The 24,309-nt window shown below is 38.7% G+C and overlaps 1 protein-coding gene across 2 annotated transcripts; it reads right to left on the reverse strand.

Annotated features, from left to right (window-relative positions):
* Positions 1 to 7,837: 7,837 nt before the first annotated feature.
* Positions 7,838 to 23,317, reverse strand: arhgef7b (Rho guanine nucleotide exchange factor (GEF) 7b). 2 transcript variants are annotated; one of them, XM_077552330.1, is made up of 22 exons: positions 23,049 to 23,317; positions 22,440 to 22,523; positions 20,305 to 20,389; positions 20,124 to 20,239; positions 19,801 to 20,005; positions 18,759 to 18,850; positions 17,292 to 17,386; positions 17,038 to 17,133; positions 15,808 to 15,930; positions 15,529 to 15,667; positions 15,369 to 15,428; positions 15,131 to 15,277; positions 14,959 to 15,045; positions 13,676 to 13,754; positions 13,129 to 13,259; positions 12,844 to 13,050; positions 12,646 to 12,739; positions 11,451 to 11,540; positions 10,893 to 11,051; positions 10,599 to 10,695; positions 10,416 to 10,470; positions 7,838 to 10,347 (listed from the first exon to the last, which is right to left on the reverse strand). In XM_077552330.1, exons 1-22 carry the CDS (start codon positions 23,211 to 23,213, stop codon positions 10,225 to 10,227), a joined length of 2,529 nt encoding a protein of 842 aa, XP_077408456.1. In that variant the 5' UTR covers positions 23,214 to 23,317; the 3' UTR covers positions 7,838 to 10,224. The 2 variants fall into 2 exon arrangements, with proteins under 2 accessions (XP_077408456.1, XP_077408466.1); XM_077552340.1 differs by lacking the exon at positions 10,893 to 11,051.
* Between the last annotated feature and the right edge of the window lie 992 nt (positions 23,318 to 24,309).

The following is a 24,309-nucleotide window of genomic DNA, read 5'->3' on the forward strand; positions in this document are numbered from 1 at the left end:
TGTTGTTAGGTCACCTAGCAAACACAAGTTTTTCTTGTTCTTTCAAGGTCCACAGAAAGTGTTGTGTTTGGACTATGGAAACACATATACTACCAAATGAAAGATTGAACTCTCATCTTTCATCAGAAAAAAAAGTTTGTTTCTACCTTATTCCGTTCTTCAGTAATCAACAATAGAAAATGGTTAGTTTCACCGAAATGCTCTGTTTTGAAACAAAAAGAGCTTTTTGTGAAACAATGTTATTTCATGCACTCTAGTGAATTCTACACTTCTTTTTGTCCATGAATGATGCCACAAACACCTAAATAGTGCTTTACTTCTGTAATACACCACCACCAACAATGAAAAAGTGATTTTAGTTTGCAAAATACGTTTATTTCCTTTTTTTTTCTCAAGCTCAGTATTGTTCATTCGATTTGACATCATCATTGCTCTCCTTTTTTTAAAAAACAAAAAAAATAAAAAAAATAATAAAAATGTTTATATATATATATATATATATATATATACTGTATATATATATATATATATATATATATATATATATATATATATTTTTTTTTTTATTTTTTTTTTTGTATTTGGGTGAGCATGTGCGTGCGTGCGTGTGTGTATTCATCAGTTCACTTAAAGCCTATTAAAAAAAAATCCCATACTAATAATATGATACAATAATAAATTGCCAAATGCAGAAACATCATTGTAAGTTATCACGATGTAGTGACTCTCGCTAACAGACAGAATTAAGTAACCAGAATTAGGTTAAAAAATTCTATATACGTAGACCATGTTTCTATAAATTTTGATATTTGGTTTTTTTTTGAGGCAGATATTTTTTCCATTAAAATGTGATTTATGAGGAGGTTAGACCATTGGTCGATATTCAGAGTTTGTTTATTTTTCCAGTTAACAAGAATTGTTTTTTTAGCCATAGTAAGGGCTACAAGTGTAGATTGAAATTGTTTATGTGGTAAGTCAGTTGTTGTTAGGTCACCTAGCAAACACAAGTTTGGAGATAAAGGTATCCTACAGTCCAAAATAGCGTAAAGTTTTTCTAAGACCAGACCCTAGTCCAGAAATACATAACCGGAGTACATAACCATAAAGCATGAACATAAGTGTCTGTAGTGTTTTGTAAGCATTGGAGACAAATGTCGGAGTCTGAGAGTCCCATTTTCTTCATCATATATTGAGTAATGTATGTTCTGTGAATAATTTTATATTGGATAAGTTGTAAATTTGTGTGTTTTGTCATTTTAAATGCGTTTTCACAAACTTGAATCCAAAAGTCAGGTTCCGGTGCTATAGACAAGTCTGTCTCCCATTTCCAGATGGGTAAAGACATTTTATCAGTATATGAAAGTAACTTATATATTTTTGAAAGTTTTTTTGTTGTTGTCGGAGAAAGCTTGTTAATATCTTTAGCTAAAACAGGCGGTTGGAGCGTACACCGAAGTGTTGGAATTTTTTTCTTTATCATATTTTTAACTTGTAGATAATGTAAAAAATTTCCGTTTTTTATATTGTATTTTTGGAGCAAGGATGTATATGATATAAACATATTATCTGAGAAGAGATGGTGGAGATGTGTAATTCCTTTCTGCTCCCACACAGCTAAATGAAACGGTTGGTTGTTAAGTTGAAAGTCGGGGTTATGCCATCGGGGAGAAAGTCCACAGGGCTCCACTTGGGCTTTTGTCAATTCTAGTGCATTCCACCAGGCAGTCACGGTGGCGGAAATCATTGGGGTTTTAAAACAATTATGACGCTTAATCGATGTTGTAATAAAGAGTAAATCTCGAAGTCTGAGGTTATTACAATCCTTCTGTTCTAGTTCCACCCAACAGTTAGTGTCTCTGTTGGGTTGTGCCCATAGAACGATATATTGTAGCTGGTTAGCTATATAGTAGTACATAAAATTTGGTGCCTCTAGACCACCTTTGGATTTGCTTTTCTGAAGAGTAGATAGACTAATGTTTGCTTTTTTTTTTATTCCAGTAAAATTTTGTTACGGCTGAGTCCAACAACTGGAACCATTTAGCCGTAGGTTTAAATGGAATCATTGAGAAAAAATAGTTTATTTTAGGTAAAACTTTCATTTTAATGGTGGCTATTCGTCCTATTAGAGAAATAGGAAGATTATTCCAGCGCTCCAAGTCACTATAAATGTTATCCAGAAGTGGAGAAAAGTTTAAATGCATTAAATCAGTTAATTTAAGTGAGATTTTTATGCCTAAGTATTTTAAATTACCTATAGGAAATGAGTAGTGTGGGTCCTGGCTTGCAGGGTTCCATGAATTTTCTGTAATAGGTAGAAGTGTTGATTTTGTCCAGTTAATAGAATAATCTGATAACTGTGAGAATTTAGTTATTAAATTAAATACTTCCCCTAGCGAAGTAGTCGGCTTTTCTAAATAAAGTAAGATGTCATCGGCATATAGATTAATTTTATGTTCTGTTACCCCAGAGTGAATTCCTTGAATCCTTCTTTCCTGGCGTATGGCTAATGCAAGTGGCTCAATAAATATTGCAAATAATAAAGGGGATAGTGGGCATCCCTGTCTTGTGCCTCTCTGTAAAGTAAAGCTCTGAGATATAATCCCATTAGTAGTAACTGTAGCTTTTGGAGAATCATATAATACTGATACCCAGTGGATAAATGATTTCCCAAAGCCAAATTTATTTAAAACAGCAAAGAGGAAGGACCAGTTAACTTTGTCGAAAGCTTTTTCTGCATCCAATGATATAATAACTGCCTTTTTATCATGCCGCTGTGACATGCTAATAAGGTTAAAGAGTCTCCTAATATTATTAGTAGAGTGCCGATCTTTAATAAAGCCTGTTTGGTCGCTATGAATAATTGTCGAGATTACTGTTTCTAGTCTAGATGTGAAAGCCTTAGTGATAATTTTAATATCAGTATTAATTAGTGAAATCGGAGAAGGAGAAGAAGAAAACAAATCTGTGTTCAAGGCCTTCACCAGCTTTCTTCATAGACCGTAGCTCTACAGTGAACCATTCTAGAGACTCCTTTCGTCTTTAACTCATTTGCTCCCAAAAACGTATGAATATGTTTTACTTTAAATGTTTAAGTGTCCCAAAGACATATTTATAAGTTTTTTAATGTTTTTTTATGCTAGAGCAGGGGTGCTCAAGTTCAGTCCTCAAGAGCCCCTATCCAGCCTGTTTTCCATGTTTCCCTGCTGCTGATGATCAGCTAATCAGCAAGCTTTGCAGAAGCCTGATAATGATCATAATCATGAATCAGGTGTGTTAGTGGAGAGAAACATAGAAAACAGGCTAGATAGGGTCAGTACCGAACTTGAGCACCCCTGTGCTAGAGCATACAGAAGGCTTTGATGCAGCCCCTTAACTGCAGAGAACGGTTCAAAAAAAATATGGTAGTTATTACAAAAACGGCCAGCAGGTGGTAGCAGAGCAAAAGAGATCAACCAGGGCCATGTTCCAAAAATCTCATTTACCCACAGTTCTATATAGATTTGTGAATAATGATGAAACTTAGCTATATTCTGACGCTAATTGCTGCAAAATGGAAATACTTTTTCTAATCTTTCTTTTGGTAGGTTCCATGTTTTTATACCAATAGAACAATATTTTGTGGGCCTTGCAAAATCAGTCAAAATCCAGTAAAACAGCCGGGAGCAAACAGGATTGCTTCGGTGAAAATGGCTGGGACGTGGGAGGTGGGAGGTGGGCATTCCATCAATATTGATGGAAGGTCCGTCAATCCGTCAATGACGGATGCCCATTTTGGTGATGATTGACAGGAAACTTATAAAAATTGACAAACTTAGCATTGACGGAAGTGGGTTTTCGTCCATCAATGTAATTGTCAATCCGTCAATGACGGACGTCCCATTTTGTTGACGATTGACAGAACATTGACAGATGCCCACTGGGAGTGACGGCAAGACTGACGGACGCTCATTTTGCTGCGCAATCGACGAATGGCTGATTGACGATTCGGCGACGGATTGACGATGACGGAAGTGTGTTCCGTCTGTTGACGATTGCCGAATGACAGATGCTCAAAATTCATTGATGCGGCCACCTCTGGACTCAAACGTGTCATGAAGGCTGAAGTTGTATCTTTCAACTCGGTCACTGACTATTGTTGACTGTCCAGCACGCTGACAGCTTTTGGATTACCAAGTGTATGGAAGAGGGATTTTTTTTCAGGTTTCTCCTCATAATATGGCGCTTGGTTGTGGAGTATGAACCTGTTTTATGGAGTTCCATGAAAATAGCTTTATGGTCGAACACGCCCAGATCATAGACGTGCAGGTTAATTGGGGTGGAGAACCCTTGGACCTTTAGTCAGTCAGTCAGTTAGTTAGTTAGTTAGTTAGTTAGTTAGTTAGTTAGTTTAGTCGCTTTTTTGTAACCACTGACAACACTGTGACAGTCTGAGCCCAGTGGCCACTTCCCTGTGGGAGCATCTTGTTTTTAGCCTTGCAATGATAAAGTAATGTTGGTCTATTCTTAGATGTTGTCTTGGTCTCATGATGTCAATATTGTGTACTGTACAGCATGATGAAGATGAGACTGTTTAAATTGCAATTCTAACTGAACCAAGTCATTTGGAAAAGAGATAGAGAAAAAGAAAGAAAGAGAGAAGAAAGAATGAAACAAAGAAACAAAGAACGAAAACAAAAGAAAGAAAGAAGACAGGAAGAAAGAAAGAAAGAAACTTGTGAGTGGGGGCGTGCTGGAGCCCATCCCTGCTGGCTTTGGGCAGTCGGCAGGGTACTGAACTGGTTGCCAGTTTATCGCAGGGCACACATAGAAGACCGGATTTCCATTTAATATTTATTGCCACACAATGTGGCATTTTCACCGTATAGACAGAAAATAACATGATAATGCTGCAGAGAAATCAGTGTATTCAAGTTAGGTGATCTTAGCGAGTGGCAACATAAGATGGCCGCCAGTGGCTTCACTTCTCGCTACACCGATTAGAGTGGCATTAGCAGTCGAGATAATTATATACGTCTGTAACTACGTATACGGTCCACGCTGGAAAAACATGGACGGCAAGCAAAAGCTGTTGCAAGCAACAATGTTTTGTACCTTAAAATTCTTTGTTTTCCTTTAAACTTATGTAGACTCACCACAAACTGTTCTTATTGACAGTTCATTGAAAAACAAAATTGTTTTCTACTTCTATTGCGGTGAATTGTTATTTATATGGCGTCGTGGGCACTCTTCATTGCCTCCTATAGTCTGGAAAAATATAGACTACAGCGGGAGCAAGCCACGTAGACTATGAATGACTGCAATCTGTCAAGAAACTAAGAGAAGATGATGAACTGCTCTAGAACTGTGAAATGTAAATACTTAATTTCAGCTGGTCACTTCACTTAATACAGTTTGTTTTTGTTTTTTTTAATTATTTAACCACTCATCAGTTCATAATAATGATGACGGAGTGACAGACAATGACGGAAGCGTGGATAAATGACGAATTGGTGATTACAGTTTGGTTCAGTTTGAAATAATGACATATTGATGATGATGGAAAGATGGATGGCTCAGCCATCAAATTTCATGGAAGTGCCCACCTCTGTTTGACATAACAACCAGTGGATTGAATCTTGCCAGCCTGCAATGAGCCCTCTCCAATGTTAGTGGTAGTGGGCTGATTGCTTCTACTAGTGGAAGGAGAGCCCACAGTGTGGAAAACAAGCAAGCATCCTTAAAGGCAAGCAACGCATTTCTGTAGTGCATGAACAAATGACCACATTTCCAATACAAGAGCAGCCTTATAATCAATCAATAATGTCCATTTTATTGATACTGTCGCAGAAGTATTCATTTCAAAATGTATACAAGTATAATATTGATTAATTTGTTGTTGTAGGTTTCGTGGTGTAGATAAGAGATGGTGTAAAGAAGGTTAGCTAGATTAATAAAGAGACCTATAGTTGAAGTAATCACATGAAAGAATGGTTTCCTACCACTGATTGTTGACAGCACCTCCGGTGTTTGCTCCAGCTCGTCTTCCACTGCCAGCTTTGCTCCCATTCTGGTAATGTGAAAAGATCATAACCTAATGGACCGTCTTCCTCACATGCGTCTCACAGCCTGAAAGAGGCAAACCACAGCAACTGCAGTAAGCAAGTAAGAAACCTTCTGCATCATTTAAAAGAAGGCATCATTAACGCTCCTGTTGGGTTTGTTTCTTAGGTGCATACATTACAAACTGTTAATGGGTCAAAGTGACAAGCTGCATGTTTAGTCAGAAAAATGGCAGAAAGCATTTCCAGCCCTTCACTTTTCCCACATTTTATGTTAAAGCTTTCTTATAACTTTAGTTCTCTTAGTTGTTAGTGGCCTGACAACTCTAAAGGTCATTTCTAAGTTTACCCTTGTTTTGCATCATGTTCTCTTTTTTTTTTATATTTGCACTTTCTTCTTTTTAACTTTTTTTGTTAACCGGTTGGTTAGCTGGATTTTCCGCAATAGTTTCAGCAAAGCTCCTAAAGTCTTGACTAGTCAGGATTAAGAGAAAGATGAATGCAGCAAAGTGCAGAGACATCCTGGATGAAAGCTGCTCCAGACAACTCTTGACCTCAGATTGGCATAACGGTTCATCTTTCAGCAGGACAATGACCTGAAGCACACAGCCAACCCAAGATATCCAAGGAGTGACTTTAGGACAACTCTGTGATTGCTCAGCCAGAGCACAGACTTCAATCTGACTGAACATATCTTTAAAAATCTGAAAATGGATGTACACTGATGCTCCCCATTCAACAAAGGGCTTGACGTGCTGCAAAAAGGAGCGGGTGAAACTGCTCAAAATTAAGTGTGCCAAGCTTGTAGTATCATATTAAAATAGACTTGAGGCTGTAATTGCTGCCAAAAGTGTTTCAAAGTATCGCATAAAGGCTTTAAATACTTGTACATACAGCATGATTTTCTCTAAAAACTTTGCAAATGTTCTCATTCAATTTAGGAATCAAAATAATTCCTGACACACAACATTGAATCTTAATTTTAAACTAGGGCTGTCAAAGTTAAAGTGTTAACTAATTAATTAATCACCAAAAAATTTGCATTAATCATGTATTAACGCAGATTAATCACACTGTTAATTTTGACCACAGATTATCCTTTAGCTGACAGTGGATGGTTACATTAAAGGTGGCACGGGTTGTGTTTGAGCAATAAACATAACTATATGCGTTAAAGTAAAGCATTTAATAAATGTTTATGTATGACATTCAGAATATTTGTTCACACACAAACTATTGGGGTCATTTTGTTTCCATTTTAAATTATGCAAGTAATCAACTGATTAGAAAAAGAGGAGGATGAGTGTGTGTAGTGGGTCAAAAAATGTTGAAGACGTCCTCATAACATTAAATGTCGAAAAAATTAACACAAAACTGGTGCTCTTTAAATTTGGCAGGCAAAAATTATTATTATTTTTTTTTTAATTAAGCTATTAATCGTGATTAATCAAAATTCTAAAATGTGATTAATCTGATTAAAAATGTAATCGTTTGACAGCTCTATTTTAAACACACCATCAGTTTTTCATAAATCACTAGAAATGTCTTCTCCAAGAACAATCAAAGAAAATGCTTCCCCTGGCGCAATTACAAGTTTTCTCACAGTAGTTCCTTTCATTACTTTTAACAATAGAGCAGCATGGCTCCAGTTATAAGGGTTGAAATCTTGTGACGGGCCAGACTAAATAAAGACCAAGGCGTAGACCGCATGCGCCCCAATGTGGTGACACTGGGAACAAGTGGCCAACTGGCAAAGTTTACATTAGTGGCCGAAGGGAAATTAAAACTCAACATTTAAGGTGTTTTCCAAATGTGGAATACAAGTTTATTGACATTGTAAAGACGACCCTGCAGCATTGCCCTGCTGGTAAAACAGCAACAAATAGGAAGACGTAATTGAGTGTTTGTACATGTATCTCCAAATTAACAATGTTTCATGGTGTAGGCCAGTGGGACATCTACAACTCCTGGCAAAAATTATAGGATCACCAGCCTATATTCATTCAGCGGCATAATTTTGTAGCCGGGAAAAAGCAGATCACAGACATGACATTGAGATGTCTATCATTGCGTTGCACTGCGAAAATATCAGAATTCTAAAATTTCCAGATGTTTGGAATTGTTATGGAATCATGATCAAAAACTATTGGAGGACACCACACCTAAAATTTAGAAGTCAAATTAAAGCCTTTACGATAAAAGGTTCGCGTCTTTCAACAACCAAGAGGTAATTGCCTCGATTCAACTTTGGTAGCTATTGAGTGCACTTCAAATGCAAGGTCTTACATCGACGTTTGCCTCGACGATCTCAATTCAATGCCACCCACTTAACACCAGTTATAGAACTACAGTACATTGAACAAATAACGTTGAAATCAATTGGACTGGTCTAGCACCAGCCCACACTAAACGTCTTCTAAATAAACTACCACGTAACAAAACTGACAGCAGAAGAACGAAACAAGCTGATCAATCAGTGACACCTTGACCATGGACAAAGGTCAAATTTAGTTTCAATATAAACGTTTGGGAAGGGAATTACCTTCAGCGCACAACTATATGATGATATGCTAAAAAAGAAAGAAGTTTCAACACTGATATGTCGAAAACGTGTTGGTTTGGAATGTTGTATTCTCTGAGAAGCGTGTCTGAACAGCTGAAAGAGAGACAATTCATTAAACGTTCAAAACTGTATTGATGTGTTGTGGACGGTCACTATCCCTAGATGGCAGTAATGCCTTGGGTTTACCGTGGTTCGACAGTTAGTTGTGTACGCAGTACATTACGCCGCTCTCATAAGTGTCCGCACTGCGCTATCATGTGGCAGTCATTTGTCAAAACCTGAGCAAAGATGATTCACTAGTGACTTGCACATTCCAGTATCACTGTAGTACCGTAGGACTTAGTGAGGCGTTCGTTCTTTTTTTTGTGTGAGGCTCAAATGATCACAGAAAATATTATAATTTGGGGGTAAACTGTACAGTACGTTATTTTAACCAAGAGCTTAGCCACATCACTCTCTTCTTTATGTATTAACGATGATACCATTGACCATTTGTAAGTTTTTTTTGTTTGTTTTTTTAGTCGGGTTGTGACATTTTAAGGTAGAAAATAGAACTACATGTGCGCTACCACTTGCAAAGTTTGTGGGTAATAAGTATGGTTATAATTTATGTTAATGATAAAATGTGTCTTCAGCATCCACCCAGCCACTAACAAGTCCTATTAGTCCTGAAAAACTCATCCACAACAAACAGAAGTCTTCCAGCAGAGACAAGTGTCTCTGATCTGAATATCTGCAGAAAAAACACTTCATCAGTGGAAAAAAAGTTATATTTTTACGACACGTGTGAAATAAATAGGTGTGTGTGATTCTTGGAAGACATTATCATTAAAACACAAAAGTAGAATTAGCTGCTATCAAATACACCATTTACACTTATATTGCATTATGTAGCTTATAAAGTTGATGTTTTTAATAAGACAAATGTTGTTTTGTTTTGTGGTTGACATTGTAAAGTGTTATAAGCTTGGTGAAAAAAGGACCGTGTTTCTTGTCTGCTGACAATCCCCAGCGTGATCTAGGTCAAGTATAGAAAATAACAAAAATAAAAACACCACAGAATATAAAAAAAACACAATATTAATAATAATAAAAAAACTTTCATGAATTGCTCAATTGACATTATAAAAATCACAGAGCAGGGTTGGTAAGGTTCGGTCCTCGAGAGCCCTTATCCAGCCTGTTTTCCATGTTTCCCTCCTGCAGCACAGCTGAATCTAATGATCAGCTAATCAGCAAGCTTTGCAGAAGCCTTTTATTTTTTTTTTAGATTTGCTTTGCTTTGCTGATAACGATCCTGATCATAAATCAGGTGTGTTAATGGAGAGAAACATGGAAAATGGGCTGGATAGGGGTTCTCGGGGACCGAACTTGAGCACCCCTGTCACAGATTGTATTGCTTTGGTTTAGACATATCAATTACCTGACTCACTGTGATTTTCTTGTCTGAAAATTCATTTTTCACTCACTTGGCTGATGAAGGTCATTCTAACAGGATAAAATGTCATCTTACTAATAACTCAGTGGCTGCAAACATTAAAGTTTATTTGGGCTGGTTCTGCCTCATTAGTCTTTATGGCCTTTTGCCAATGAGAGGGTCCAAGATTCAAAGTGTTGCCAGTTTCAGAGGTTCGTCTCATCCCAGGTTGGGTCGTTCATGTTCTTCAAAACTCTCCTGATGATCCTCTCAAGCTCTTTCCTAGCTCGCTGCTCCTCCTCTAGTGTCCTCTTCATCCTCTTGTTGTCCTGCAAGACCACAAAAACATATCTCTCCCACAAATACTGTCCACTCCCCTAGCAGAGCGCCCACTCACCTGTTTGAGTTCTTGGACCTCATCTCTCAAACTGTATACAGTGTCTACCAGGCTCCTGCAGCAGAAAGGCAACATGGCATCATATTGACACGAGCTGCAGCATGATACTGTACACACGGACCAACTCTTACATATAGTGAGGCCACATACGCATAACAAGCCACACACTATACTAAGTCTCACCTCTCCTCCATTACAGTTTGTCCATTGCTCCTGGTTTCCTCCACTATGATCTTCTCTTCTTCTGGGAACAACATGTGAACATCCCTCCTGCTGGAACCTAATAATAAAAAAAAAAGTGCCAGCTGTAGTCTTTCTTCTTCAACGATCAAGTGACAACATGCAAACAAAACAACAAAGCGGCTTACACACACATACAAACACAGCAGATACGGACTCTAGAGGTCTAACGCTATTTGCAAGCTAGCCAGGTTGCCACAGTATCGTATATTCTGACTCGCTACACCGAAATCTTACGAGAAAATGAGGCAGTCCTGTAACTAGTAGCGGTCCAGATACTGTCATAATCCGAGTCTTCTGATTGGTCGGAACATGGCAGGTTGCCCGGGACGCCAGCAACGATGAAGCTGGAGTCAGCGAGCACATGGTTGTGCATGAGGTCAGTGCCTTGCCAGGCTGCACCAGCAATCAGCAGGGGGAATACAGAGGGCAAATGGTGCAGGAAAACACAAACCGCAGAAGTTGGGATGCAGAACAAAATTAAATAGAGACATGGGCCCCAAAAAAAACCACAAAGGGAGAAAATGGCTCGGGGGGATAATCCATTTGAATTTTAGGAAAAATAGCAAAAATTATATTAATTACAAAGAGGACAGTGGTTAGCAAGCATAAAGCAGTACAACACATATAGAATAATATACACAAGAAGTGGAGAGTGGAGGAATCAATGGATGAAAAAAGAGAGAGAAGAGAGAAAAAAGCCTTGTTAGAGTTGAAAGCTGAGAAAAAACAACAACTTTTAGGTCAGCATGCATATTCACTGCACTGAATATGTGGAAGTGTATGGGGACTCACTGGAGTTAAGGGTCTGTCGCGTCTTGGCACTGGTGCAGTATGCCTCAATCACTTTTAAGATCTGAGCATCCTCCTCCAGAGCTGCTGTGCCTGAAAAACAATCAAGTGATTCTTCAACCCCAAAAGCTTATTTTTCTTCTTCTTTTTTTATTTTTATTTTTTTTTACAAGCGCATCTCAGTTTAGATCAGGAATGGGCAACTTAAATGCTAGAGGGGGCTGGGGGGCTGGGGGGGGGCACAGTTTTTCATCAGTGCTACTGGGGGGCCACATAGGACCACCACACACTTTCTAAATAGATAAATGACAAAAAAACATCACTTTAAATATGCACAATATACGCACATGTGCAAAATACATGCTCTTAGTATATTTCATTCATCGTAATACATTTCCCAATGCATGTAAAAAAGATCCACGATCCCAAATAAAGGGTTTGAAGTATAACCACAAACTGTAAAAAATTTTTTTTTTTAAAAATCCAGTGTTAAGTGCTGTCTTGCACAAAAATGACCATTCAAGGATGGTGCAAAACTGCTTAATGGCAAAACCAACATTAAGTACAATAATTCATTTTGTGCAAAAATTCTCTAACGAAAAATAAATGAAAACGAAAATGCTTTTTAAAAGACGAAAACTAACTGAAACTACGTTTTATGTTTACAAAACTAACTAAAACTATAATTATAGCAAAATTGTCCTTCGTTTTAGTCTTTGGTGCCGTTATTAATTTACCGTAATACATGAGCCTTTGGGGATGATTTTAAATGTGATTTTAAGTATATTTATTTCGGTATTAACCGGGATAAAGACGTTTGAAAGTGTGTCACACAGAAGTGACGTCATCTAGCAGCAGCCCATAGAAAAGCACCTTCAGATGACATCACTCCTAGGCGACAATTTTGCGTGCTTGACTTTTGCCTCCAATGGCTCGGCTCGCCTGCTTTTTCATTTAACCCAGCAGATATGCAGAGCTAGGTAAGAAATGTGTTACTTTTTTCATTTTACCATGGTGTTTTTTAAATATTGTGCACAAGTAATACACGTTTTCTTTAATACAATAGCTAATACTGAAACTAAAACTAAACTAAAACTAAGCATTTTTGTAAATAACTAAAATGAATAAAAACTATATTAACCCTGCTCTGGGATACGGGTCGCAGTTGCCCATCACTTGTTTAGATGGACTCTCTTACTCTTTCTCACAGTGAAGTCTTCTTCGGAGGGTTTCCGCTCCGGTTTCCTCTTGGGAAGCAGCTTCTTCATATTCTTTGGACTCTTACTCATATCCTGCAAACAATTAATATGCATAGCCGATGAGAAGTTTTGCATGAAAGAACAAACTGTTTAAAAGCTCCACAAAAGTGCTTGTTTTTAATTTGCCAGTTAATTACCTCCTTGTTGTTAAGGGCAGCAGATGGTCGGAGAGGGGGCGCAGGCCGAAGACAGCTCATGCTCCATGGTTTTGAGGTACTCTGTGGCTCCAGGGCCCCCCACATGGGGCTGCCGCCGTATGAGGAAAGATGAGGGAGGGTGTGGAAGGCGCTGCTTCCGCCACGAGTCTCTGAGTGCCGGGAAGGGGTGACGGGCATTGAGGGCAACTAGGAGGAAGTGACAAGAGAGCAGTCAATTATGAACTTCACTGGGTTGGTAATAGATTACTAGAAAGGCCGACTTACTGTGTGGCACACCGACTGAGTCTTGTGTGTGCGTGCAGCAGGGGTGTGTGTGTGTTTGGTGAGAAGGTCCAGCCACTCCAGCAGATCCTGCTGATTGTTGCATGCCACTTGCATACGGTCACATTGGGCACCTGCACAGCACACATGAATATACAACCTGTAAATGATTTTCTATAGTTTCCATACTACCTTTGAAAAGCAATAACAAATTAAAAAGCAAGCCATTGGCACAGAAAAATAATAAATTAAAGGGATAATTGACTAATTTGGCCATTTTCAGCAATAAAAGTTTGTATTTTGTCACACGTGATATTTTCAGTCGACAGCAAATGGCACAATGTGTTTTTAAAGGTGTTAATTGTACATGGAAAATAATGAAGTTATCAAATTAATTTTCAACAAAATATTAACTTCTTAGTGCTGAAAATGGCTAAATGAGTATCCCTTTAAGACACACGGAAGCTGTTTTAAATGTCTCTTGCCAGTGACCTAATGCAGGGGTGTTTAAAGACCGCGATTCAAACACTATATCAAAACCAGGGCAGACCAGAAATTTCAAAAGCATTCCTCATGGTTTCCCCATCTTCCATCCTGGAGATCAACATGCCTGACAGTGGCATCTTCCCCTGCAAAGACAAACTCACAATGTTGTTTGTTCAACATCACAGCAACATTTTAAGATCCTGAAAGCATTCCCACTTATGTTATGGATTCTTTATTTTTCTTTCACTTTACAACGTTCGATTTTCACAGGTCAAATTTCAACTTGCTCCAAAATTTCCCGCCAAACAGGAACAAATTTTTCTCATTCCACTTATATACAGTTTTTGCACAATTTAACATTTAATATCAAATTTTCCCCATTCATTTTTTTATGGGAAAGTCATTCAACTTTTTCAAGTTCAACTTAGCACTCCCTTACATACATCATGATTCATTCAATCATTCTGATCATCATTGTTTGATACTGCTCGCTAGCGCGGTAAAAGTGGTAAAAGTGCATTGTCCAGTAACCAGGAAGTCGGGGTTTGAAACCCACCTCTGACTGTACATTGCAACTCTATCCATGGCCATTCAGCTAGTGATACACATGTTTACCAAATGACTATGGGGAAATGCATTATGATTAGAATTAAGTGATTAAACTATGTATCTCCGTTCAGCTTCAATAACTTTTTTATACTACATGTGAAAGTGCCATGACTTTCAACAAGTGAGTTAGCTCAGTGGATAAGAACATGCCTTTCACTGTGTAGAACATGGTTCAAGTCACGGTTGGACCAGACTTTAGTCCAAATTCAATTTTGAATAATAATTATTGTGTAATTATTTAACATCCATTATACTTCATGTGATTTCTTATTACGTTTATATATATATATATATATATATATATATATATATATATATATATATATATATATATATTATTCTGTTGTATATTGTAACATTTAAACTCAGTGCAAGCCATGAGTATCGTACGGCATTATCCAATACAATTATATACCATGTCACAGATTTATTTAAGGCTAAAATAGTGCAGTGGTTACAGTAAAGAACTGGTGACTGGCATGTCAGGGTTCAAAAACCAATTGGAGCACATTTTAGCACAACTTCATTTTCATATAATAATAGTTGCCCATTTATTTAATTTTCATTATATTCAATTACAATTGACATCACTGTTATAACAAAGCATTCCACATGCATTTAAATATTAGTATGCAACTTTTAGCATTCATAAGCAATTTGTCCAGAAATTGCACATCTAGTTACTTTACAAGGCTGATATGATTGAATATCAAGGCAGGAAATAATATCTGACCAAACCTGGTAGATAAATCCACTCATCCTCATGCTTGCGGAGAGGAAGAGCAGAGTGTGAGGGAAGAGGAGAAGGTAGCGTTCACTTGACTCCTAAAAGACATACAAATTGTTTCTTACACACTGCACTCGCTATGTTGCAACTCGGTGTGTGGTCAAAACTGCTCCAGAGGTTCACCTGACAGTTCTGAGAGCGGACCGCAGCCTGGGACATGTGAAGAACGGGGCCGAGGGTCCTGATGTCCTCCCCTTCCCAGTTCCTGATTGGCTCGGTTAAAATTTGTAACTCCAGGTCCTTCTTCTTCCTCACTTCCTGGCACTGGGCCTGAACACAAAGGCATGAGACGGCACTCCGTGAACCATCTCACAGGACGGGAATACTTGAGTGGACTGATAGCCATGTGTTTCTGTCTTACTGCGAGGCTTTGAAATGATGCCATACAGGTTTGGAGGTCAACTCTGCCGGGGTGTTGGTCCTGAGAACAAGAACATAAAACAGATCTATGTTTGTTCACTCTCTGTTTCCTTGGAAACAGATCAGTCATCAGATGTAATCATCAGGACAGAAGTACGTACCTCCATGTGCCTGTCCATTTCCTTGAGCAGGGTTGGGTATCTCTCCAGTCGAGTGAAGGGTTTACTCAGACTGGTGGTCAGTGTCAAAATCCCTGGACTATTTGCCCCTCTGGATTCCATGTAATCACCCAGCTCCTCGCTGCAAAACAGACAGTTGAGATATGTATCCTTGTGTTTCCTAAGCCACTTTTCCTCTTTCTCTGTTCCAGCATTATGAGTTACTCCTAAAATCATGCAGAAATGCCTGTTTGACAGGCAATTATGAAAGGAGCTTCTGACCTTTGCTGAGTGAGCACACTGACGGCAGACGGATGGTTTGAGCAGTAAGTCACATAAAGAGTCTTCATTTGGGGCATTAGACTCAGGAAGAAGCCTCCTATCCTCTGCTGACATTCTGGAAGTCTTAAAAAAAAAAGAAAATAAACACATCATAGTGCATGAAGCCATAGTCTATTTGCTTGAACCCTGCTTGTTGTTTTTAGTGAATTTTGACACTACACTGCAGTACTTACACCTAACACCAGATGGCTATGCAATCAAGTACAACAATCTATATGGAAAAAAATGTGTATTTCTAGAAACACTCAGCATGTGAGTTTTTAGTCTGCTGTTGTTGCTGAAAATGGTTATTATTGTGGGATAAACCCCTTGAGATGCAACATCTCATTTGCGAGGGGGGGTTCCAACACAAAAAATACAACAAGGCAATCTATAACAACACACCAGACAAAAAAGACAAAGGAGAAAAGAAAAAAAATGAGAAAAAAAAGAAAAGAAAAGAAAAAAGAAACAAATACAATAACACTTAACAGAGACAACCTTAATATCAGCACAACAAAATTCTAATTATTTCATAATAATAAAATAAAAATGAAAATACAGTGTAACAATATTGAAAACATCTGTTTTTAAATAGTTAAACAAGATATATATTTTTTTAAATATGGAATTAAGACAACAAACGAATATTAACAGGTAGACTATTCAAATCAGATGGGGCAAGAGACTTGAAGGCTTTCTTGCCGATTTCTTTAGTGATAGAGGGGACTATAAAAAAAAACTGCAAGGCATGATATCATGCCAACAGTGGCTATGAAAATTATACAGTATGAGATGCACTGGTTATAGGTCAAACTAATGGTGGAGAAAGTTTTTAAATGATTTATCTTGGTCTTATTTTTTTATATATCACTTAAACGTGGCATTTGAACAGATGTATGTGGATGTTGTTCTTTTTTAAATTAATTTACCTTGTGAATGAACTCTGGTACAATGATGACTATGATACAACTATGATACAAAAAGACTTGTCTTCTTTCTGTTCCTTGTCATTTAACGATGAAGAATATTGTTTTATATTGTCTTTTTTTCTTTTAAAAATGAATGAAATAAATGATTGATTGAAATTAAATTAAATTAAATGTATGTACACTTTGTATATGCACTGTATATGACTGAAAAGGTAACATTTGTGCATCCTTAGCAGACAAAAGAGATGCGGCTACTGACTTTGTATGCTCCTCCAAGGACTGAACCAGCATCTGCTGGAAGGTCGAAATCTCCTCGAGATTTCCTTGAATGTGGCTGATGTCTTCACCACTCAGCCTGCAGAGAATCAGCGAGGAGTCATTCATAATTGACAAGTTCTATTTCGAATCATTTTTATGTATACCTTGGTGTGCGTATGCTAGCATGTTGCATGCTGTAGCATGATGTTGTTTTACTTCACATTCATGAGAAAAAATATCAAAAAATAACTTGACCTGTCTGTGGGTTGGAGGGAGCGCAGGTAGGACCCCAAAAGACTTTGCAGTTCCCTTGAATACTCACTCTCTGCTTCCAATATGTTCTGGAGGACCTTAAAACACAAATTTAACAAATGTAGAGAGACAACAACAAAAGCTAAAAGCATCTCAGCACTTCTTCCTTTTGAGGGGATCCATTAGAGGACAGGCAAAACATGTTGATTCTCTTTCTTCTTCCCATTTTACCCAAGGTGGGTCAGTCTATTTGTTAGTAAGCTAGATTCAGGTACCCCCAACTGAACATGGGAGGCCTGGGGAGACTGTGGAAGCTTGCATTATTAAAACACGTGTACACAACAAGAGGCGCACTAACCCTGAGGCAAGGCTGTCCCAGAAACCAATGGAACGGAAGGAATAACCTACATTATTACACACACACACAAAGTCTACACACTCCCTCTCTATCTAATGCCAGGTTTTTGCGATATCAAAAATAGGACAAAGATTTTTCCACCAATAATGTGACCTGCAAAACTTAAGTGATTTATTTTATTTTTTAGAAAAAATAAACAATTAAGTTGAGATACTGTGGTTGCACATGTATATTATATGCACACCCTCATATAACTTGGGATGTGGCTATTTACAATTAACCAATCACATTCATACTCATGTCAATGCCACCATTTAAAATGCTTATGATTAACACCCAAAAAGTTCAGCTGTTCCAGTAGGCTTTTCCTGTCTTCTGTATTTAGAGGATGGGAGATTGTTGTCATGTGTACTAAGCAGCCAGTACTTGCCAGGAATTTCTGCAGCTCTTCCAATGGTGCAGTGAGCCTCTTGGCAGCCTCCCTGAGCAGTTTTCTTCTTTTCTTTATTTAAAATTCATTTTTGGAGGGATGTCCACTGCTTTGTAATGCCACTGTTGTGCCATATTTTCTCCACTTGATAATGACGGTCTTCACTGTGTTTCGTGGTATATTTAATAACTTGGAAATTCTTCTGTACTCTTCTTTTGACTGATATCTTTGAACAAGGAGATCCCTCTTATGCTGTGGAAGATCTCTGTGGACCATGGATTGTGCTGTAAAATGTGACCACAGTAATGCCAGGAAAGCCTATTAGAACAGCGGGAATTTATTTGGGGTTAATAAAGGCACTTAAAAAATTGTGTCAGGTATATCCTGACTCCCATTTAACATGAGTTTGAATGTGAGTGGTCAATGATGAACACAGCCGTAATCCATTAAGTTATTTATTTTAAAAGATTTTTTTGAGCTGTACATGCTACTAGGTCCAATTAATGGTTGAAAATGTTTTGTACTGGTTTATTGTGGTCTTATTTCCAAAACCCTAGAATTTGAACAAAGGTGTGTAGACTTTGTAAAGCCAGTACTGTATGTGTGGGTCCTGTGATCGACAGGGAATCAGACCCGTTTAGCCCACTTCTGACAATAGACTCCATGAAGATGTGATACTAACCACATTGTAGTAGGTCTTGCTGATGATAGAGGTGTCGAAACCTTTCGGTGGACTTCTCAGTGTCGCAGACTTGGGTTTGTCTAATGGCTTGTCTACACAGTAATGAAAGGGGAGAACAATATTTAGACTAGTAGCACACTTAGCCGAGTTCCAGTGTTAAATTGACTTTTTATCGGAAACAATATGATCCTGTTTTGTTTTGTTTTTTTAGGATGCTCGCTTTAAACTGTGTTTGATGTCTGTCAGTAACAATTGCAGGCATGTGTGATGATAGTGTCAGGACCCCCGCTTTCTCCCCATGAGCCCTGCCCATTTGTTCCCTGTTTCTGTGTATGTGTGCGTGAGAGAATCACACTGCTGGGCGAGGTGGAGGAGACACAGCTGGAGCAGGAGCCAGGTGCAGGTAATTACAATCAGCAGCCTACAAAAGCCAGCCCTGGATTTCACTTTCAGCACCAGATCAATGCTAACTGTCTCACAGTCAGTTGCAGCCACTTTATCGCCTGCCTTTGAGTAGAACATTATTCTAATTAGTTCTCTTTGCTTAGATTTCCTGCACCTGCTGAAGCCGTACCTTTGCCAGCCCGCCGAAGCTACATCGCCTGTGGAAAGCCTGCTCCCTACCCGGACTCGGTTCCCCCACTCACATCAGTCCACTAATTAAAAGACTCGAAAGTGACTCTGTTTGCCTCCCGTATCTGCACTCGGGTTCTCATCCCACGCCTTCGAAAAATAACAGACTGCAGCCTCACAGCAAGCAACTGATGTTAGCCAGACCAATCTTCAGCCAGCTCTCTGCAATCACAGTTGATGTTCTCTACACTCAACTTTCAGGATGTTCCTCTCCATCCAGCATCTGTGGAACTTCCTGGCATTGTTTGTCAGGCCAGTTTCCTTCCTTGCCTTCCTGCCTTTCTTAAAAAAAACTTCCAACTTTACTACTCATATGTGTTTGAGCGTTCACTGTTTGGACATATTTGCATATTCTCAGCAATGCAGATGAGATGGTAGAGGTGTATTAATTTGACATTGCTGCACCCACCGCTTCCTTTCAGTTCCCGCACATAGTTACTGGGGAACCAGCCGGTCTTGCCATTGAGCGAACCTTCCCACCAGCCCCCCTCTTCCTGCCTGCTCACATTAATGATGTCGCCCTTGGAGAAGGACAGTTCGTCCTCATTTGTCTGCTGGAATAGGAAGCGTGCCTTGAAAAGAAAATGGCCGCAGCCACTGCCCTCAGACATGTCCTGTGACAGAAGAAATACACATGCGTCAAAATACAATAGGAGAACAGCGTGTGAAATAATCTATTTGTTGATTGCTATTAGGTAAGCGCTACTTGCTGCTTTTTTCATGATAACTTACAAGGCTGTGAAACTGAGGCGGCTGCAGTTTGGAGGAACGACTTTGACTGTTCAGAGAGTCAAACGATTTAATCCTCAATGTGGCGGAGTGTGGCGTACAAACAGAAACACCTGAATCTGCACAACAATGAGCTAATTAAGATTCAAATATTTGTAAAAATACAATTGAACACAATGCAAACCTTCAGTGGCTTTGTTCAGAGCAGCCAAGCAGTTTAGGACCTTGGTGAAGTTCAGCCCCTGAAGGAGGTCATTGACCTCAAAAGACTGCAGAATTTAGAAGATGGATTACATGCAACATCATGATAATATTTAGATGCACAATCACACGATAGCATCTTCTTCTTCACCATTAAATCAAACTATGATGACAAAAGCACTGTGTTTAGGTTGGGGTTTAGAATGCCATTCCATCTACAGTCTGAGGCGGGATTACTCTGAGTCTGAGCTCCCCCTGGTAATCTCTCCATTACACACTAAACATGCGCGCACACATGCACAGTCATAGTCAAAATACGTCTGAGGTGCCTAATCTTGTGAAACACGCTAACATTCCCAAGGTGTGACTGGAGTATTCAAGGTGTACAGTATTACATATGGCTGATGATTAATATTATGCATTTGTTATCCCTTTGAATTTGTTCATATAAACCAAAGCCCCAGTGCTATGCAGTCCACTGCAGTGCTCATTAATTAATGTAGTCTGGCTGAGTAGTAGTACGTAAACGTAGAAAAGTATTTCACCTCTCTAACTACCATTAGATTAATTTACAATAATTCACTTTGTACTGTAATTAATTGCTGCAGTGCTGCATTCAATGGCTCTGCATTACAACATATTCCGCTGCTTCCAACACAACAATTGATGAGTAGCCATAAACAAGTTACTTATTTTATTTTATCACCATGTCCATTAGCTCAGTAAGGCTGCTACTGTAACATAATATTGACTCAATATTGTATTTGACGGGTTGTTTGAAAAGAGAGTTACGGTACCAGCGATTGGCCAGAATGTTTGCTATTCACATAAAAGCTATACTCAGGCCAAAATAAATGATCACAATTGTCATCTAATAAATCAATCAGGTCCTACATATTTAGAAACCCTCCACGATTAGAGAGACAGGCCGAATTGTCTGAATTAGCATGCTGATGTCAGCCAGGCTGCCACTAGTGGAGGCCTTGGCGTCCAGCATCATGGTCGACTTTTAATCAACCTGATTGGAAAATCCACTCGCTGCATGACATGTTGCATTACATCAGCCTACTACTCTCCTCTCCTTCATCTTTTGTTCTTTGAATTGAACCCCACCCCCACCCCTCTCGGCCCCGACACCGCAACACAACCACCACCATGCAGTTCTAACATTACAGACATCAGCAATGGACCCTGTGTTATGTAATCTGCTCTTTTCCATTATGATTCTAGATTCTACAAATGTCAGTAACCTGTGTGTATGGTTGAATTGTAAAAACAGCATGGAATGATTACATTTGCTGCTGCATTCAAATTGACACTCCAATTAAAACATTTTGTATGGTAGTATTTGCAAAAAAATTTGCATCAGACAAACATCTACCAAACATTCTAAGATCTACACCGACTGCAAGGTCAGAGTTTATTTAAAAAAAAGAGAAATAGACTTTTCCAGCCTCTTATTGCTATCTGTCCCAAATTTTTTTTGATTTATTGGCACCATGAAATTTTCAATGAACATATTTTTTTCCCTTAAAATTATACTTTTTTTCAGTTTAAACTTTTGACCTGTCATCTATGTTCTATTCTGAACAAAATATTGAAATTTGGCACTTCCACATAATTGCATTCAGTTCTTATTCACAATTTGTATAGTGTCCCAACTTTTTGGGAATTGGGTTTGTATGTATATATATATATATATATATATATATATATATATATATATATATATATATATATATATATATACATATATATATATATATATATTCCTGTTGCCATGACTGGGTACTTTATTAGTGCTTAATACTGGTGATTGTACCTCTGCATCAACTTTTCGCTTAAGAAAAACACTGAAAACAATTATCTACGCTGTTTGTAATTCACATTCTACTGTATAAGTACATTCAAAGTCCCATTTCCGCGTTAATGTGACGTTTCTTGCCAAATAGTGCGCACCTGTAACTGTCCGTACCAAAAGAGCATGCAGGTACACCTGAATATCAACAGGTTCGGAAGCAGATATATTCGAAAATTGTGTAAACTGTCAATAGCATTGTGGGCGTACATACAAATGCAATTTCTTCATAATGATAAAACATGAATACAGTAACCCACCTCCACGCCAAAAACCCCGATGCCTTTGATGAATTCGCTAATGTTGAGTTGATACTCGCTGTCACTCCTCGGTTCCTGAAAAAACTACACATAAGAAGTCGATCAATTATAGTAGAGTATAACCCAATTTATTTTTTAACAGGTAAAAACAAGGAGCGTGTTCGACGAGGAAATAACGTTTATTTCAAGCGTGGTTTGTTGCACTTGTCGTATAGCTGTATGATTGCTAACATCAGTGCCGTGCTAAATTCCGGTTGACGTTTCAAAGTAAATCTTTTTAAAGTCCTAATTCTACTTAGTTTCACTCCGGCGTTTTTGAAATTTATTTCATAAACGCAACACCGGTAATTATAATACGTTGATTAGCTACGATTGAGTTATTTCTGCAGATGAGTATCTCCCACAGAAGCGAATGTTGCAATGCTGCGCCTTTATTTCGAAAAAGACATGGCTGACTTTGTTTAACACAAATGAGACCTAGTAATTCATTTACAGAGCATAGGTTGTTTTTTTACCCCCAGTAAACAAAGGCTCTTATGTTTGAGGTCATTTTTTATGTTTAGATTTTGTATAATATTGAATGAAATGTCTTTGTTGCAAAACACGTACTTTTTCCGTCGTCCCCGGTCTCAGTCGCTCCAGCAGTTTGCACAGCACCACCCCGTCCTGGAGAGACGTCCGGAGGAAAGCTTCTGGATCAGAGATGCTCTTCTTGGGAGACTCCAGCACCCCGAGCGTGATGAGCCACGTTACCGTTTGCTCTGCCGCGTTCATCGTAGAATGACGATGAAACGTGTCTTTCAGAAAAGGGCAGAAGTGGAGGATAGTCGGCCCAACGTACACCTCATTGTTGTGATCACCCCAGCTAATATTCCAATGTCAAAACATGGATCCCCCCCCCCCCCTCTCTCTCTCTCTCTCTCTCTCTACCTCGCGCACGCATGTATATGGATAATTATTCACGTCGGCCTAACGGGTGGGTTATGTGGTGAAGTGGTTTACATTTACTGTTGCTGCGAGACACGCCATTACTGGATTATTATTATTTATTCACAGCGTAACTCTGGTAACGTTACATTTACAGTTGTGACAATGATGAGAAGTGGCCACCTTAGTGCGATGTTTACATTGCTCTTCTATTACAACCACTTTCAGTATAAATGTACTTCAAAATAGTTTTGAGGAAAAATGTATTAAAAAAAAGAAAAGATAGAAAGAAAGAAAAATCTGACCATTTATTTTTCATAGCAGTGGATTTCATGTACAAAACTCATTCATCAATGCATTTCCCTATCTCCACAGTCCCTCCTGGGCCACAACCTGTGACACACGTAGCACATCTGATGCAGGTGCATCCCACGTTGACTCAAATGACTCTGACTCCCCATGATCTCATGTTCGTTGTGTAGAGCAGCGTTTCCCAACCCTGGTCCTTGAGGAACACTATCCAGCCTGTTTTCCATGTCTCCCTATTCCAACACAGGTGATTCCAATGATCAGCTTATCAACAAGCTCTGGAGAAGCTTGTGATAATGATCCTCACCTGTGTTGGATAAGGGAAACATGACTAACAGGCTGGATAGTGTTCCCGACTGGGTTCAATGTATTGGAGACATGGAGAGACAGAATAGACACTTCCTGTTTTAGTGCAGTAATTTTACCAATAGATGGTGCTGTTGAACTGTACTATTTATGCAATGAGGCCTGGCAGACTTTCTCACGGAGGCCTTCCAGGCCCGGACAGCCATCTCGGGGAGACCAGGCCAAGAGGATTGCAACCAGGTCCAGCTACTGAGCAAAGTACCTCCACCGCCTCACAACACGCCAATGGGACCCCTGAAAAAAGCTTAAGCACACTTGTATAAATTGG

The sequence above is a fragment of the Vanacampus margaritifer genome, chromosome 1 (genome assembly GCF_051991255.1).
Source record: "Vanacampus margaritifer isolate UIUO_Vmar chromosome 1, RoL_Vmar_1.0, whole genome shotgun sequence".
Classification (NCBI taxonomy): domain Eukaryota; kingdom Metazoa; phylum Chordata; class Actinopteri; order Syngnathiformes; family Syngnathidae; genus Vanacampus; species Vanacampus margaritifer.

Bases quoted from the DNA above. Each gene is read 5' to 3' on its own strand.
- arhgef7b (XM_077552330.1), bottom strand. From the start codon at position 23,213: ATGAACGCGGCAGAGCAAACGGTAACGTGGCTCATCACGCTCGGGGTG. The intron at 15,429-15,528 runs GTACGTACTTCT...TCTTGTTCTCAG, and splicing joins AAATGGACAGGCACATGGAG to GACCAACACCCCGGCAGAGT. The intron at 11,052-11,450 runs GTGAGTCCCCAT...TTGCTGGTGCAG, and splicing joins GCGACAGACCCTTAACTCCA to CCTGGCAAGGCACTGACCTC.